The following is a 15,817-nucleotide window of genomic DNA, read 5'->3' as shown; positions in this document are numbered from 1 at the left end:
AGGACCAGCTAAAGAAGTTTTATAATTGAGAAAATCAAAAAAAACCTAATTCTCTTTTCTGTTATATATTGTCTGATCAGTTGTAGAAAAATATTAAGGGTTTTGAAATTATACATTTATTGGGTCTAGCCTGTAGTATGATTGGCTTAACATTTTTTTATTTGCAGTATGTTAAAGGACCTTGACACCTCTGACAGAAAAGAGGATGTTCTTAGCACATCAAAAGATCTTTTGTCAAAACCTGAGAAAATGAGTACACAGGAGCCGAATCCAGAAACCAGCACAGACTGTGACGGTACAAACAATATTTTAGACATATCATGTATTTCAACTACTTACTTTTGAAAACAACGTAACACAAAGATTGTGTTTTCAACCTGTGGCTGTATGTTACAAAATGGCAGATTTGTAGTCTTTTCTAATGTTATAACCCTGTTCACTGGTTAGCCAGCATTTGCCTGAAGAACTCATGAACTCATGCTCTCACAAGGGCATTCATTCCATATTTTGAAAATGCTACTTGTTAGAAATCATCTCTCATACTCAACTTTAAATTCTAGGAGGTTTTTACATATTTATTTATTTATTTATTTAATCTTCCACAAATGAGAACTTTCACAAAATCGTGTGTTTCAGAAACATGGACCACAGAGCGTAATCTCATCATAATAAGAGTTTTTTCCCACCTTGACCAAATATTATTAGGTCTTTTAACTCTCCTTGCTAGAAATTGCTTTCTTGACCTTTTATCCTCCGGTTCTCCTTTGTATATACTCTGAGTCTGAGTCTGGGTCTGGGTCTTGATGTTCATTTAAAGCTAAATACTTGTTTGCTTGTTTGTTTTGTTTCTAATTCATTTTTTATTTTTTATTAAATAATCTAGTGTAAATAATCGGATAGCAGTGCAAGTCTTTGACAGACGACACTCCCCCTTCCCACCCTTGGTGTCTGCTTCTCAGAGGCACCTTCAGTCTGAAAATTTACATCCTCTTGTAGACATTTTTCTGGCATTATTTCTTTTACTTTCTTTTCTTTTTTTCACTCTTCCTGGAACTTCTGTGATTTGCACATTAGATTTCCATTAATTATCTTTTCTATTTTCATCTCTTGATTTTCTGCTTTTAGGATATTTCCTTGATTTTTTTTTTTAGTCATTTTTTTTTTATTATTATACTTACTTCCTTGATTTTATCTTTAACTCTTCTATGGAATTTTTTAATTTCTATCAAGGCAATTTCCGAGAGCTCTTTTTTGTTCTCTGAATATTTCTGTCATGCGTTCGAGTCTGAGGGCTGCTGGGCTTTTTTAGCGATGTCTGCATGCATGTGCAGGTCATGTGTGTAGTGTTCTCTGTTGTTTTTGTTTCCTCCAGTTTTTTTGTTGTTTATTTTGGATTCAATTTATTTTAGAGATATTCATGAAATAACTGATGTGCTGGGCACTCTTATGAAGTGCCTTACAATATTAACTAATTTACTCATCACAATAAACTACGTCAAACTTTAAGGTAATTTCTTTTCTTTTTTTTTTTTTTTTTTTTTCTGAGACAGAGTCTTGCTGTATCACCCAGGCTGGAGTGCAGTGGCAGGATCTTGGCTTACTGCAACCTCCGCCTTCCAGGATCAAGCAATTCTCCTGCCTCAGCCTCCCGATTAGCTGGGATTATAGATGTGTACCATCACACCTGGCTAATGTTTTGTATTTTTAATAGAGACAGGGTTTCACCATGTTAGCCAGGATGGTCTCGATCTCCTGACCTGATGATCCGCCCACCTTGGCCTCCCAAAGTGCTGGGATTACAGGCGTGAGCCATGGCACCCGGCCCACTTTAAGGTAGTTTCTGTTATCCCCATTTAACAGATAATGAAACTAAGGTACAGGAGCATTAAATAATTACACACCGTCATAGAATTAGCCGCAGAGCTAGGATCTGAACACAGCAGTCTTGAGGCTTTTGAGTTTTCATTGATAACAACTGCATTATACTGTCTCTGTATCATTAAGTTTCACTAATAAAATGGTTAGCCAGAACAGGGGCAGGGACAGAGTTCTCCAGCATGTCAGTAGAGGCTTCCCTCTTGGCTTACATCAGTCCATTCATTACCACTTCTTGTTCAGCTAGTTACATATCTGTCTTCAGACCACATTTCTGTTCTTTATCCATGGAGACACAAAAGACTTGGCCATGTGACTCCAAAAAGTTTGAGGTGTGAGGCAGCAAGAAGGAATGGGTGGGACATTGACTCTAGAGTGCTACAGACCTGTGATAGAAACCTGTCTCCTCCTACTCTTGGCTGTGTGACTATGGCAAATAGTTAAACTTCTCTGGACTTCAGTTTTTTCTTCTATAAAATGAGGAGAATGATATCTACCTTGCTGGGTGGTTGTCAGGATTCAAGGTAAAGTGCCTAGTACACTGCAGGCCTTTCATAAATGGTAGCTGTTGTTATCTGCCAGTCTAGTAATCCTGTTAAAGAAGGAAGTACATTAAGATGGATGGTTTGTTTTTATGAACTCCTTCTGACTCTGTAATTGTTTCCTCCCCCTTAGAGCTCACAAAGCAGCTATTTGATAACAGACTCTAGAATTTTGCTTTGAATTTACATCAAATCACCAGCCTGTAGTTTTTGTCAATCACTTTCAAATTTTTTGAAAATTCGAACAATGTTTGTCTGTCCTCACTTTCCATCATTTCTCTTATTCACTAGATGCCTCACACACGTGTCAGTGACAGGGGCTCTGAGATCCTGTTTGCGGGTTTCCTTTGTACTCTGAGGTATAATCTGTCTAGACAAGGAGTCTTGAGCTAGTTTCTGATAGCTAGGTACTCTCTTTTATCTCCCTCTGAGCCTTGGCTTTCAGTTCCATCAGACCATTGTGTATTCTCTTTCCAATCAGATGCTTGTTTTCCTTGCAGAAAAAACAGAAGTAACAGGAATTCAGCAATTCCAGTTTTACATCTCATACCTCACATTTCTCTCAGTCACCAGCAGAAGTCCAAATTTCCCAGGCCATTCTTGTGCAGATACCCTTCACCACCCTGCCATCTTCACTCCCTGCTCTGTCCTCACTTCCTGTCCTTCCTGGCTTGTAAACCATTTAACTGACTGCTCTATCAACAACTTCCCGGTAGCCTCATCATCTTCTCTGATCATTTTCTTCCCCTTCTTTCTCTAATCATTTTCTGAGAATATGCACTGTTTCCCCTGCAGCCCACCTAAACTGTTTTTTTCTCCCGCAGACTTTAGGCCTGAGAGGTGGCACAGGCATCTGTTGTCCTTGCTTCCTGTTGCCATTTGTTTTTTCTTTTCTTCATTTTTTTTTTTTCCTCGCTCTGTCACCCAGGCTGGAGTGCACTGGTGCAATCTCTGCTCACTGCAACCTCCGCTTCCCAGATTCAAGTGGTTCTCCTGCCTTAGCCTCCTGAATAGCTGGGACTACAGGCGTGCGCCATCATGCCCAACTTTTTTGTATTTTTATTAGAGACAGGATTTTGCCACGTTGGCCGGGCTGGTGTCGAACTTCTGACCTCAGGTGATCCTCCAGCCTTAGCCTCCCAAAGTGCTGGGATTATAGGCGTGAGCCACCATGCCCAGCCACAGTTGAGATTTTAGATGAAGGAAAGGGCCGCCACGGTGGCTCACACCTATAATCCCAGCACTTTGGGAGGCGAGCTGGGTGGATCATTTGAGGTCAGGAGTTCAAGACCATCCTGGCCAACGTGGCAAAACCCCATGTCTAATAAAAATACGAAAAAGCCGAGCGTGGTAGTGTGTGCTTGTAGTCCCAGGCACTCAGGAGGCTGAGGCAGGAGAATCGCTTGAACCTGGGAGATGGAGGTTGCAGTGAGCCGACATTGCACCACTGCACTCCAGCCTGGAAGACTGATCGAGAATCTGTCTCAAAAAATAAAATAAAATAAAACCTCAACTACTTTGAAATTCTATTTATCAGTTATGGCTTAATTTTTAAAATGGGAGTGGGCTGGCAGGATTCAGTTGTTCAAACATCGTATCAGGAGTTGCTCTCTCTCTCACTTGCCTTCTCTCTCCTCTCTTCTGTCCCATCTCTCCGGGTCAAGCCTCCATTTCTTTCTATCTGCTTTCTACTTTTCCTTTATATCAGTCTTATTTGAAATCTGTCTTTCTTTATAAGGTGACAGAAATGGCCACCAGAATCATATTAAACTTGGAAAAAGAGAGGTACTTTTTCCCAGTCAGTCCTAAGTATTTCCAGAGTTAATTTTCACTGGGCTGCCTTATGTCAGATGCCTACTGAGGGAGTGGGAAGGGTAGGTCTAATAGGAAATCTCGATGCTATACTGTTACCATTAAAGGGAAGCCTGGATTCCAGGCCGATCAAAACAATGGCTAGGGCTCTTGCCTGTCCAACGCTTAACAGTACACTTTGTGTTGGCACAGTGAGCTTTGCACATGAAGTTAGTTTAAAAAAAATGTCATAGTTAACTGATAAACCTTTGTTCCAGCCAATGACCTTGCTTATCCCAAGAAATGTTTATTAAAGACTATTAAATTAAATGAAAACAGTTATGAGCTCTTATGATAAAGCATAGAGACAACCTAATTTCAAGTTAATTTACAGGAAGATAATAGGACAATATATAGTTGTTTATGATCTTGTTTTTACACTGCTTCACATTTTACATATGTGACTTTCAAAATCTTAAGACTTGACTGGGCACAGTGGCTCACACCTGTAATCCCAGCACTTTAGGAGGCCAAGGTGGGAGGATCACTTGAGCCCAGGAGTTTGAGCCCAGCCTGGGCAACATGGCAAGACCCTGTCTCTACAAAAAATAATTAATTAAAAAAAAAAAAAAAAAAAGATGTGTTTTGTTGCTGGGCACAGTGGCATAGGCCTGAAGTCTCAGCTACTTGGGAGGCTGAGGCAGGAGGATTTCTTGAGCCTAAGAGCTTGAGGGTTCAGTGAGCAGTGATTGCACCACTGCAGTTTAACCTGGGCAACAGAGCCAGACCCGCTTTCTTTCTTTTCTTTTCTTTTCTTTTCTTTTCTTTTCTTTTTTTTCTTTTCTTTCTTTCTTTCTTTTTTTTTTTTTTAGACAAAATCTCACTCTTGTCCCCCAGGCTGGAGTGCAATGGCATGATCTCAGCTCACTGCAACCTCCACCTCCCAGGTTCAAGCAATTCTCTTGCCTCAGCCTTCCAAGTAGCTGGGATTACAGACACGCACCACAACGCCCAGCTAATTTTCGTGTTACTAGTAAAGACGGGGTTTCACCACGTTGGCCAGGCTGGTCTCGAACTCCTGACCTCAGGTGATACACCTGCCTCAGCCTCCTAAAGTGCTGGGATTACAGGCGTGAGCCACCGTGCCTGGCCCACGCTATTAAAAAAAAAAAAATCCAGATCTTAAGCCTTTTTTTTTTTTTCTTTTCATTTTAGTGACAGGGTCTCACTGTGTTGCCCAAGCTGGTCTTGAACTCCTGGACTTAAGCAATCCTCCTGCCTTGGCCTCCCCAAAGTGCTGGGATTACAGTCATGAGCCACCATGCCTAGCCAAGACATTTTGTTTTTTGTTTTTTTTTTTCAAAGAAAAATATTAACAACATAATTATTTTATAGCTAGACAGATAAATTTACAGCAGCAGCTTATTCACGTGATGGACCACATCTGTAAATTAATTGATACTATTCCTGCTGATAAACTGAAACTTTTGGATTGTGGGAACGAACTACTTCAGCAGCGGAACATAAGGTATCTTGATTTTCCTCCTTCTGGAATATATCTGATTATATTTTTACCACTCTTAAGTAAAAAAATGGACAGGGCAAAATGTTCAGGCTTTCTGGCCTGGAAATGGCATAAAGATGCTCATCATGCAACTATTTTTAAAATTCATTTACTTTTCAAACCACTCCTTTACCATTCATATTCATATTTTTAAGTTAGAAAAAAAGAATATATTTTGCTACAATTTCTATTTGGTGTGAAAACTAAAGATTTGCTTTTGTGGCCTACCAGAGTAAACTACTTATGTTTAATACGTTGTTCTCTTTTCTCTCTTCAGAAGGAAACTTCTAACAGAAGTAGATTTTAATAAAAGTGATGCCAGTCTTCTTGGCTCCGTGTGGAGATGCAGGCCTGATTCACTTGATGGCCCTGTGGAGGGTGATTCCTGCTCTGCAGGGAATTCTATGAAGGAGTTAAATTTTTCACACCTTCCCTCAAATTCTGTTTCCCCTGAGGACTGTTTCCTGACTACCACCCTAGGAAAGACAGAATTTTCAGCCACCAGGGAGAATCTTTTTGAAAGGCCTTCGTTCAATACCCCTTTACAGAAGTCCTTTGTAAGTAGCAACTGGGCTGAAACACCAAGACTAGGAAAAAAAAATGAAAGCTCTTATTTCCCAGGAAATGTTCTCACAAGCACTGCTGTGAAAGATCAGAATAAACATACTGCTTCAATAAATGACTTAGAAAGAGAAACCCAGCCTTCGTATGATATTGATAATTTTGACATAGATGACTTTGATGATGATGATGACTGGGAAAACATAATGCATAATTTAGCCGCCAACAAATCTTCCACAGCTGCCTATCAACCCATCAAGGAAGGTCGGCCAGTTAAATCAGTATCGGAAGGACTTTCTTCAGCCAAGACAAACTGTCTTCCAGTGGCAGCTACTGTTCAAAATATAAACTTCTCGGAGTCAATTCAGAATTACACTGGTAAGTTTAAAATAAATTGAATGCTTATATGAAAACAAAACTGTCCCAAAATAGGAATTATATAAGAAAAACCATAGCAAATCATGATTGCCTGAAAACCACATTGTTGCTATGCAAATTTCTACTGATGATATGAATTACAAATCACAATTTCAAAAGCAAGTTGCTCTTTTGTCTCTATAGCAGCTGTAGTTTTATAAAATGTGTAATTATAACCTATTGTAGTAAGGCTCTAAAGTCATTACAAATGTGCTTTGCCTTTGAATTAACATTTTTTAGTTCCTAAAACAATAAACTCATGAGGGCCAAGTTTTTAATGATTTTGGGGTGAGCAAAAGCAAAAATGAATTCGCTTGCTAAAAATGTACTTTAGAATTCTGTACTGATGAGAATCAATTAATACAAAGTAGGGAAGCATGTTTTATGTCTTAAAATGTTAAAATATAGGGCGGTCTAAAAAGGATATGAAGTCAGAACTGTCTTAAATCAGTCAAACTACTTCTTTGGGCCTATGTGCTCACTACATGCCATGTGCTATGCTGGGCACTGGTCATTTAAAGATGAATAACAAATACTCAGTAGTTCCTGCCCTCCTGGAGCTCACAGCTTAGTGAGAGAGAAGTTTTGAGAGGAATGAAATTAGCCACTGTTAAGGCCCCGGAGAAAAGCCAAGAATAATTTTAAAACCTTACATCAACCATATAAAGTTATCAAAAGTATTTTTTAGCTGAAAAAAGTTTATAAAGTACAGCCCTCCCTATTTTTGTCATTGATGACTTAATACCACGGAGGTTGTTCTTACAGTTACGCTACTGACCTTTAAAACAACCATTAATGGATTTATTTTTGTATCATGTTAGAATGTGTCATACTTGATATTTGCAATTATCTTGAGACAGTTGAGTGTTGGGGTTAGCGTAACTGCCAGAGCTGAGTGAGTACCTCTTGTTCTCTGTGCTGAACCAGAGTTGCGACAGCCAGGCTGCAGAGCAGGGGCGCGTGTGAGAGATGTTATGAAAGAAGAGTCTGAGGAAGCTCAGATGACTCCAAGGTTTCAGACACTGAAGACTGGGAAAACTGTGACACCAGTAACACAAACAGGGGAGTCAGGAGGCAGAGTCAGATTTGGAGAAAAGCTGAGAAGGGCTATTTTAAGACTAGAGGTTAAAGTGCTGGTAAGTCATTCAGGTACCAATGCCTTGAAGACAACGGGAGCTGTGCGCAGGACTGGAACTTTTAGGAGGGTGTCAGTTGGGTCTGAAGAGAGGTGTACACATTTGCTGCACACAGGTCATGTTTAAGATCATAGGACTAGGAAAGCTCCAAAAAAGAATGTCTACAGAGCCCAGTCTCAAATATCTGAAAGACTCCCCTATTTATGGGGCCGATGGAGGAAGTAGAGCCAGGAAAGGGAATTTAAAGTGAGTAGAAAACCATGATTGTCTTGATGGTCATGGTTGGAGGAAGGGAGAAGAGGAAGGAAGGAATAAAAGTAGTGGTAGGTGCTGTAGAAAAAGTCAAGGAAATACTTGATTTGGGCCTTTGGCAAGTCTTTGGTGGCTTTGAGACTTGTAGGGAAGGAAAGCCAGTAAACAGTGTAGGAACTGTGCTGCAGGGAAACGTGTGCCAGTGATTCTGCAGGCCAAGGGAAATGCTAAAGCTGTACTTTCACTGTATTCATGCACTGATTTTTCTTAATGTTGATTATTTTCCTAGACAAGTCAGCACAAAATTTAACATCCAGAAATCTGAAACATGAGCGTTTCCAAAGTCTTAGTTTTCCTCATACAAAGGAAATGATGAAGATTTTTCATAAAAAATTTGGCCTGCATAATTTTAGAACTAATCAGCTAGAGGCGATCAATGCTGCACTGCTTGGTGAAGACTGTTTTATCCTGATGCCGACTGGTATGTATTTTTAGAAGTGAATGGGCAGGAATCCATTGGCAGATGTTAAATGAAAGCTCTTTAATAGAAATAAAAAGACCACCTACACAGTATTTCTATCATTTAGGGACCTCTTAAACCTCCCATACCATAGTAAGAAAGTGTATTACTTTATATCCTCTGTTCTGGTTGTTGACATGATGAAGTTTATAGCCCTGTAAGATTTTTTTTTTTTTTTTTTTTTTTTTTTGGGTGGTCGGGGGGACAGAGTCTTGCTCTGTCGCCCAGACTGGAGTGCAGTGGTGAGATCTCAGCTCACTGCAAGCTCCATCTCCTGGGTTCCCGCCATTGTCCTGCCTCAGCCTCTGGAGTAGCTGGGACTACAGGCGCCCGCCACCACGCCCGGCTAATTTTTTGTATTTTTAGTAGAGACAGGGTTTCACTGTGTTAGCCAGGGTGGTCTCGATCTCCTGACCTCGTGATCCGCCCGCCTCGGCCTCCCAAAGTGCTGGGATTATAGGCGTGACCCACTGCACCCGGCCTCCTGTAAGATTTTCAACTTGAAGCTCACTGTGTTGAACTGATCTAGAATTTTTCTTTGGGAATTTTTCTTTTTTCTAGTCTAAGCAATTTTGGAAATCAAACAGAAAAATCACTGTCAGAGACCATGACCATTTCTGGCAGTCTATTTGCAACAATCTAGTGTTGCATAATGGTTAAATCATGTATGCATACGTGCATAGTGGTCCATCAGCTGTGGACCAAAGGCCTGAACTTAAAGAACAGCTCTGCTGCTCACAGCAGTGTGGCCACGTGCAAGGCGCTTTACTCCCTGGACCCATTTTCTCATGTGTGCAATGGTGATAGCAGTAAAGTACCTGGTTCACAGAATGGCATGAGAATTAAATGAAAATCATTTACCACAATATTGTGTTGGCCCCACTTTAAAGAGTCTAGGACATTCATTGTGTTATTAAAGCTTATGATAGCTGTTCAATGATTTATAGTCATTCACATGAGAATATTAAACAGGGCAGAGCGCATGGAGAATTTGCAGTTTCAGTACCTACGTGTCTAGTCCTCCCTCTGTCTATCACTTGACTTGTGACCTTTAGCAAGTTAGCTAGTGCTGTCATTATTGTATAATGTTGACTGGGCATCTGAACTTTTTCAACCTGGTTTTTAGATTTAGATAGCCTTGGCTTAATAATCAGCATTTCAATTTTTATTAATTTATTAATCACTGTGCCTTCCTTTCAACCCTATTTTGGTGTTGCAGAACTCTAAAGCTGGAAAAAACCTTGGCAATGATCTAATCCGTTGATTTTTTTTCAGGGCTTTCCATTGTCCTTTAGGGTTTCAAGAGGGCATTTTTAAGGTCCTACCCCAATTTCAACCACTTGAGATATATACATATAAAAAATATAATTATGTATAATATGTATATTGTATTATAGATAATATGTCTAGTATATGTAATTATAATATAGATATAGTGTGTGTATAAATATTCCAAATAAGGTTTATTTTATTTTTATTTATTATTTTTGAGATAGGGTCTCTTGGTCTGTCACCCATGCTAGAATACAGTGGTGCTGTCACAGCTCACAGCAGCTTCAACTGGGTTCAAACAATCCCCCCGACCTAAGCCTCCCAAGAAGCTGGGACTACAGGCATGTGCCACCACACCTGGCTAATTTTTAAATTTTTTGTAGAGACGAGATCTCACTGTGTTGCCCAAGCTGATCTCAAATTCCCTGGGCTCAAGCAGTCTGCCTGCCTCAGGCTCCCAAAGTGATGGGATTTATAAATAATAAAAATAAATAAACATTATATGGAAAGTAATTATTTTAATCCTAGCATCGTTTTTAGAGACTCTTCTACTACTAGAAATAAAAAGTTTACTGTATTCCATTACATTTTAAGTTTCCTGCCCTAATTCTTGCCTTTGCTATTATATATGTCTGTGTAAGATGTCCTAGGCACAGTGGCTCTTGCCTGTAATCCCAGCACTTTGGGAGTCCAAGGAAGGTGGATTACCTGAGGTCAGGAGTTCAAGACCAGCCTGGCCAACATGGTGAAACCCATCTCTACTGAAAATACAAAAACTAGAAGGGTGTGGTGGTGGGCGCTTATAGTCCTAGCTACTGGGGAGGGTGAGGCATGACAATTGCTTGAACCCGGGAGGTGGAGGTTGTAGTGAGCTCAGATGGCACCACTGTACTCCAGCCTGGGCAACAGAACAAGACTCTGTCAAAAAAAAAAACAAAACGAAAAACCTTTTTTTAAAAAAAATCATTTTTAAATTGCCTAAATGTAATAGTTGGAGTCATTTGAGTATGGCAAATTGTTGACACCAGGGACAATATGCCTTGGTGTCCTATTAAATATATGATTTCTTTTGTAACTTTTATATTCATGCTCTCAAGACAGAACCTGACAGATATTTTTTCATTGTTTCTCTTTCAGGAGGTGGTAAGAGTTTGTGTTACCAGCTCCCCGCCTGTGTTTCTCCTGGGGTCACTATTGTCATTTCTCCCTTGAGATCACTAATAGTAGATCAAGTCCAAAAGCTGACTTCCTTGGATGTAAGTTATAAAATACTAATAAAACATGCCTTAGAAACAATTAAATTTCAGTCCTCTGGATAACCTTTTATAAAATAGTTCATAATTTGTAAAAATAAAGCACAGCAATTAAATTAAGTTGTGCAATTAAACAGAAGTCTGAAAATTTGATACAGATAACCTGTAGTTCAATCTCATTTTATTCTACAAGAATGTATTTTAGTAAGAACTTTTAACCAATGCTATTTTTTGCTGATGTAATTTTTTTTTTAACTAATAGAAAATCATTTCTTTTTTCATTACTGCCAGGTCAGCATAGTTCTCTTTCCCTTATATCTTAAAATGCATACACACATGCATGCCTGCACACATACGTCTTTTTTCCTCATGGCTGAGTTTAAGGAAGTAAATGAATGCATTCTACCTAACTCTTCACAATGTCGGTGGGGGTGGTGGCTCATGCCTGTAATCCCAGTGACTTGGAAGGCTAAGGTGGGAGGATTGCTTGAGGCCAAGAATTCAAGACCAGCCTGGGCAACACAGCAAGACTTTTTCTACAGAAAAATAAAATAAGCTGGACATGGTGGTGAACGCCTGTGGTCCCAGCTACTTAGGAAGCTGAGGGTCGCTTCAGCCCAGGAGTTTGAGGCTGCAGTGAGTCATGATCATGCCACTACAGTCTAGCCTTGGTGAAAGCAAGACCCCAACTCAGTCTTCACATTTCGATTAAGAAGAACTGTTTTAGGAATTAAAGTCACCACTCCTCAATAAGACCACTAGTTTGGTTTGCTTCCAAAGAATGTCTTAGTGCGGTGATGGTAGCCATTGTTCAACCATTTGTGATATTATGGCCCCTTCCTTGTCATTAATCTTTAAAACCCTGAAATCATTTATCTAAAAAAAAAATGACACCATACGGTAGGACTGGAATATCTTGTATACCTAATTCATATTTATCTTATTTACAAAGATGAAAAATAAAGCAAGAAAAGGAAATAAACAGTGAGAAGACCATTTTGTGTTATGCTTTTTTTTTTTTTTTTTTTTTTTTAAAAAAGGTGTTTTTTTTTTTTTAAAGACAGAGTCTTGTTTTGTCGCCCAGGCTGGAGTGCAGTGGTGCAACCTTGGCTCACTGCAACCTCTGCCACCCAAGCTCAAGCAGTTTTCCTGCCTCAGCCTCCTGAGTAGCTGGGATTACAGGCACCCAGCACCACGCCAGGCTAATTTTTGTATTTTCAGTAGAGATGGGGTTTCTCCGTGTTGGCCATGCTAGTCTCGAACTCCTGACCCCAAGTGATCCACCTGCCTCAGCCTCCCAAAGTGCGGAAATTACAGGTGTGAGCCACCATGCCCTGCCTGAGTTACACTTAATAAGGGTTTTTTAAAAATGTATGTACTTACATACTTGTTATATTGAGATATGTGTTTCCTTTGATAGGTTTGATATGTGACTAATAAAATATTTATAAAACCTAAAGACAAATTAATTTTGTCGGGTTAATGTATAAAATTGAAATTGTTTACTACTTTCATACTTAGATTCCAGCTACATATCTGACAGGTGATAAGACTGACTCAGAAGCTACAAATATTTACCTCCAGTTATCAAAAAAAGTCCCAATCATAAAACTTCTATATGTCACTCCAGAAAAGGTTTGTATTTATATCATTATTTTAAAATATATTAAAGACCACTAGAATACATATATTTTTAAAATTTTAACAACATTTTTTATATGTAGTGCAAAGAATTTTTGTATAACTTTCATCCAGAAACCCCAAATGGTAGCATTTTACTATAATTGCTTTGTTATTCTCTCTCTGCATATGTTTTCCTGAAACATTTGATTGAAAATTGCAGACATGGTATCCTTTTAAACCCTAAGTACTTCACTGTGCATTTCCTAAAAACAAAGTATTCTCTTATATAACCTCAGTATAATGATCAAAATTAGGAGATGTATATTGATGCAGTACTATTACTTAATCTGTAAACCTTATTCCGGTTTCACTAGTTGTCCCAATGATGTCGTTTATAGCAAAAGAAAATCCCAGATCATGCATGCATTCAGTTGTCCTTCTCTGTAATCTTGTAAACAGTTTCTCTCTCTTAATGTCTTTAATGATTTTGACATTTTTGAAGGCCAGTCATTTTGAGAACTATCCCTCAATTTAAGTTTGTCTTGCTTCCTCCTGCTTAGATTCCTGTTACTCCTCGAATATCACAGAAACGGTGATATGTTCTCATGCCCACTGTCAGGAGGCACTTGATGTTGATTCGTCCCATTACTGACAATGTTAGTGAACTGATCGCTTGGTTATGGTAGTGTCTGATAGACTTCTCTGCTGCAAAGTTATCCTTTCTTTTCGGCCTTTGTAATTAGTAGGTATCCTGTTGTGGGATGCTTTGAGACTATGTAAATACCCTGTCAGTGATCAGAATTTTACCCACATCTTTTAGCATCCATTGATGATTCTTCCCCACATCAATTATTACTATAATAGATATAAAATTATTTTTTAAATGTAGTTGGTATTTTGCCGTAAAAAGAATTTTCCCGTTGATTACACTTTTTTTTTTTTTTTTTTTTTTTTGAGGTGGAGTCTTACTCTGTCACCCAGGCTGGAATGCAGTGGCGCAATCTCAGCTTACTGCAACCTGGGTTCAGCCGATTTTCCTGCCTCTGCCTCCCAAGTAGCTAGGACTACAGGTGCGTGCCACGACACCTGGCTAATTTTTGTAGTTTTAGTAGAGATGGGGTTTTGCCATATTGGCCAGGCTGGTCTGGAACTCCTGACCTTAAGTAATCCACCCACCTCGGCCTCCCAAAGTACTAGGATTACAAGCGTGAGCCACTGTGCCCAGCCCACATATTTATTGATACCAGCATGAACTCATGACTTCTTAATTTATTCAATGAGTTACAATCAATTATCAAGTATTTTGATGTTCTAATTGTCCTAGATGTGACCAGTGAGACATCTCTATGAAGCTGGCTTCTCTGTCCTTTTGACATGTCCGTCAAGATGTGAGTGCTACATGTGCTCGTTGCTGCTGAGATGTCATTGCTTCTAGGCCCTGTTAATATATAATTTGTTTCCCAGCCAACATGCATCCATATAGCCCAGATATGGAACCCTGTTGCCAGTGTAAATGTGTGGTGGCCCTCAGATGTCTTGAAGCAGACAAAAGTTTTAGAACCACTAACCTGCTAAATAAGCTGTTTGCTTAATGTTGGTGAACGTTCTAAAATGTGATCTGCTATTTTCTGTTACTTCTGCTGTTCTCTTCATAGATTGAAATAAGAACCAATTTTATATGGAGGTTTTTTGTTTGTTTGTTTTGTTTTTTCTTGAGACTGAATTTCGCTGTTGTTGCCCAGGCTGGAGTGCAGTGGCGTGATCTCGGCTCACCGCAACCTCTGCCTACCGGGTTCAAGCAATTCTCCTGCCTCAGCCTTCCTGAGTAGCTGAGATTACAGGCATGCACCACCACGCTCGGCTAATTTTGTATTTTTAGTAGAGACGGGGTTTCCCCATGTTGATCAGGCTGGTCACAAACTCACGACCTCAGATGACCTGCCTGCCTCAGCCTCCCAAAGTGCTGGGATTACAGGCGTGAGCCACCGCACCCGGCCTTATATGGAGGTTTTAATACAGCTTAAGTTGTAATGGAATTCGAAGACAACAGAATCATAAGGTGATGTGTTTCAGTGTTTTTAAATGTCTAATATATTTCTGGCCTAGATCTGTGCAAGTAACAGACTCATTTCTATGCTGGAGAATCTCTATGAGAGGAAGCTGTTGGCACGTTTTGTTATTGATGAAGCACATTGTGTCAGTCAGGTAAGTACTGTTTTTTATATCCTTAAATACCAATAAATACATACTACCAACAATATATGTATTTTCAGTACTGAAGAAAAACCCACGTTGAGTGAACTAGTCTGCTATTTTACTGAAAAGTAAGGTGGTTCTTAATATATTGAGCAGTGTTGGCTTTTTATAGAGGGAAGTTCCAAATAGTCTGAAAAGCAGTATTTTTTTTTTTTTTTTCCAACTAGTGGGGACATGATTTTCGTCAAGATTACAAAAGAATGAATATGCTTCGCCAGAAGTTTCCTTCCGTTCCGGTGATGGCTCTTACGGCCACAGCTAATCCCAGGGTACAGAAGGACATCCTCACTCAGCTGAAGATTCTCAGACCTCAGGTGTAAGTTGTTGCATGTCATGTATTTGAGAGCCCTGGAGCAGTGATTGCCGGAGCTGCTACACGTTAGAATTACCTGTGGCGCTTTAACACCACCACCCCACCCCACCCCCATGCCCAAGTTGTACCTGATGGCAGCTAAATCAGAATGTTTGGGGCTGAAAGCCAGTAGTTTTTTAAAAATCCCCAAGTGATTACAATGTGCAGTGGAGTTTGGGAACCAGAGTCCTAGGGCTTTTCTTCACTTACTGAAATTAAAACTCCATTTCAGTAACTACTTTGGAAATAGGGATAAATTGCATACCATACCTATCATCCCTGGTATAGTCCCAGCAATAAATTAATTTTTACTTATCTAATTTTGGCGTCCATATATCCTAGAGTGTATTCCGTGAAGTGAAAGATGACCCTGCTTTGTCATTTCCCCCTAAGGTCCCAATTG

The 15,817-nt window shown here is 39.6% G+C and overlaps 1 protein-coding gene across 1 annotated transcript in view; it reads left to right on the top strand.

Moving 5' to 3' along the window:
• The window catches only part of BLM (BLM RecQ like helicase), a 106,201-nt gene that overhangs the window by 42,387 nt on the left and 47,997 nt on the right, over positions 1 to 15,817 (top strand). Inside the window, 8 exon segments of the mRNA XM_017855029.1 lie at positions 168 to 295; positions 5,604 to 5,736; positions 6,050 to 6,711; positions 8,428 to 8,619; positions 11,068 to 11,186; positions 12,705 to 12,818; positions 14,913 to 15,011; positions 15,230 to 15,378. Coding sequence (XP_017710518.1) covers positions 168 to 295; positions 5,604 to 5,736; positions 6,050 to 6,711; positions 8,428 to 8,619; positions 11,068 to 11,186; positions 12,705 to 12,818; positions 14,913 to 15,011; positions 15,230 to 15,378 — 1,596 coding nt within the window.

The sequence above is a fragment of the Rhinopithecus bieti genome, unplaced genomic scaffold (genome assembly GCF_001698545.2).
Source record: "Rhinopithecus bieti isolate Rb0 unplaced genomic scaffold, ASM169854v2 scaffold_39857, whole genome shotgun sequence".
Taxonomy (NCBI): domain Eukaryota; kingdom Metazoa; phylum Chordata; class Mammalia; order Primates; family Cercopithecidae; genus Rhinopithecus; species Rhinopithecus bieti.
Note: the sequence above shows the minus strand (reverse complement) of the source record. Positions and strands in the feature narration are given on the sequence as shown.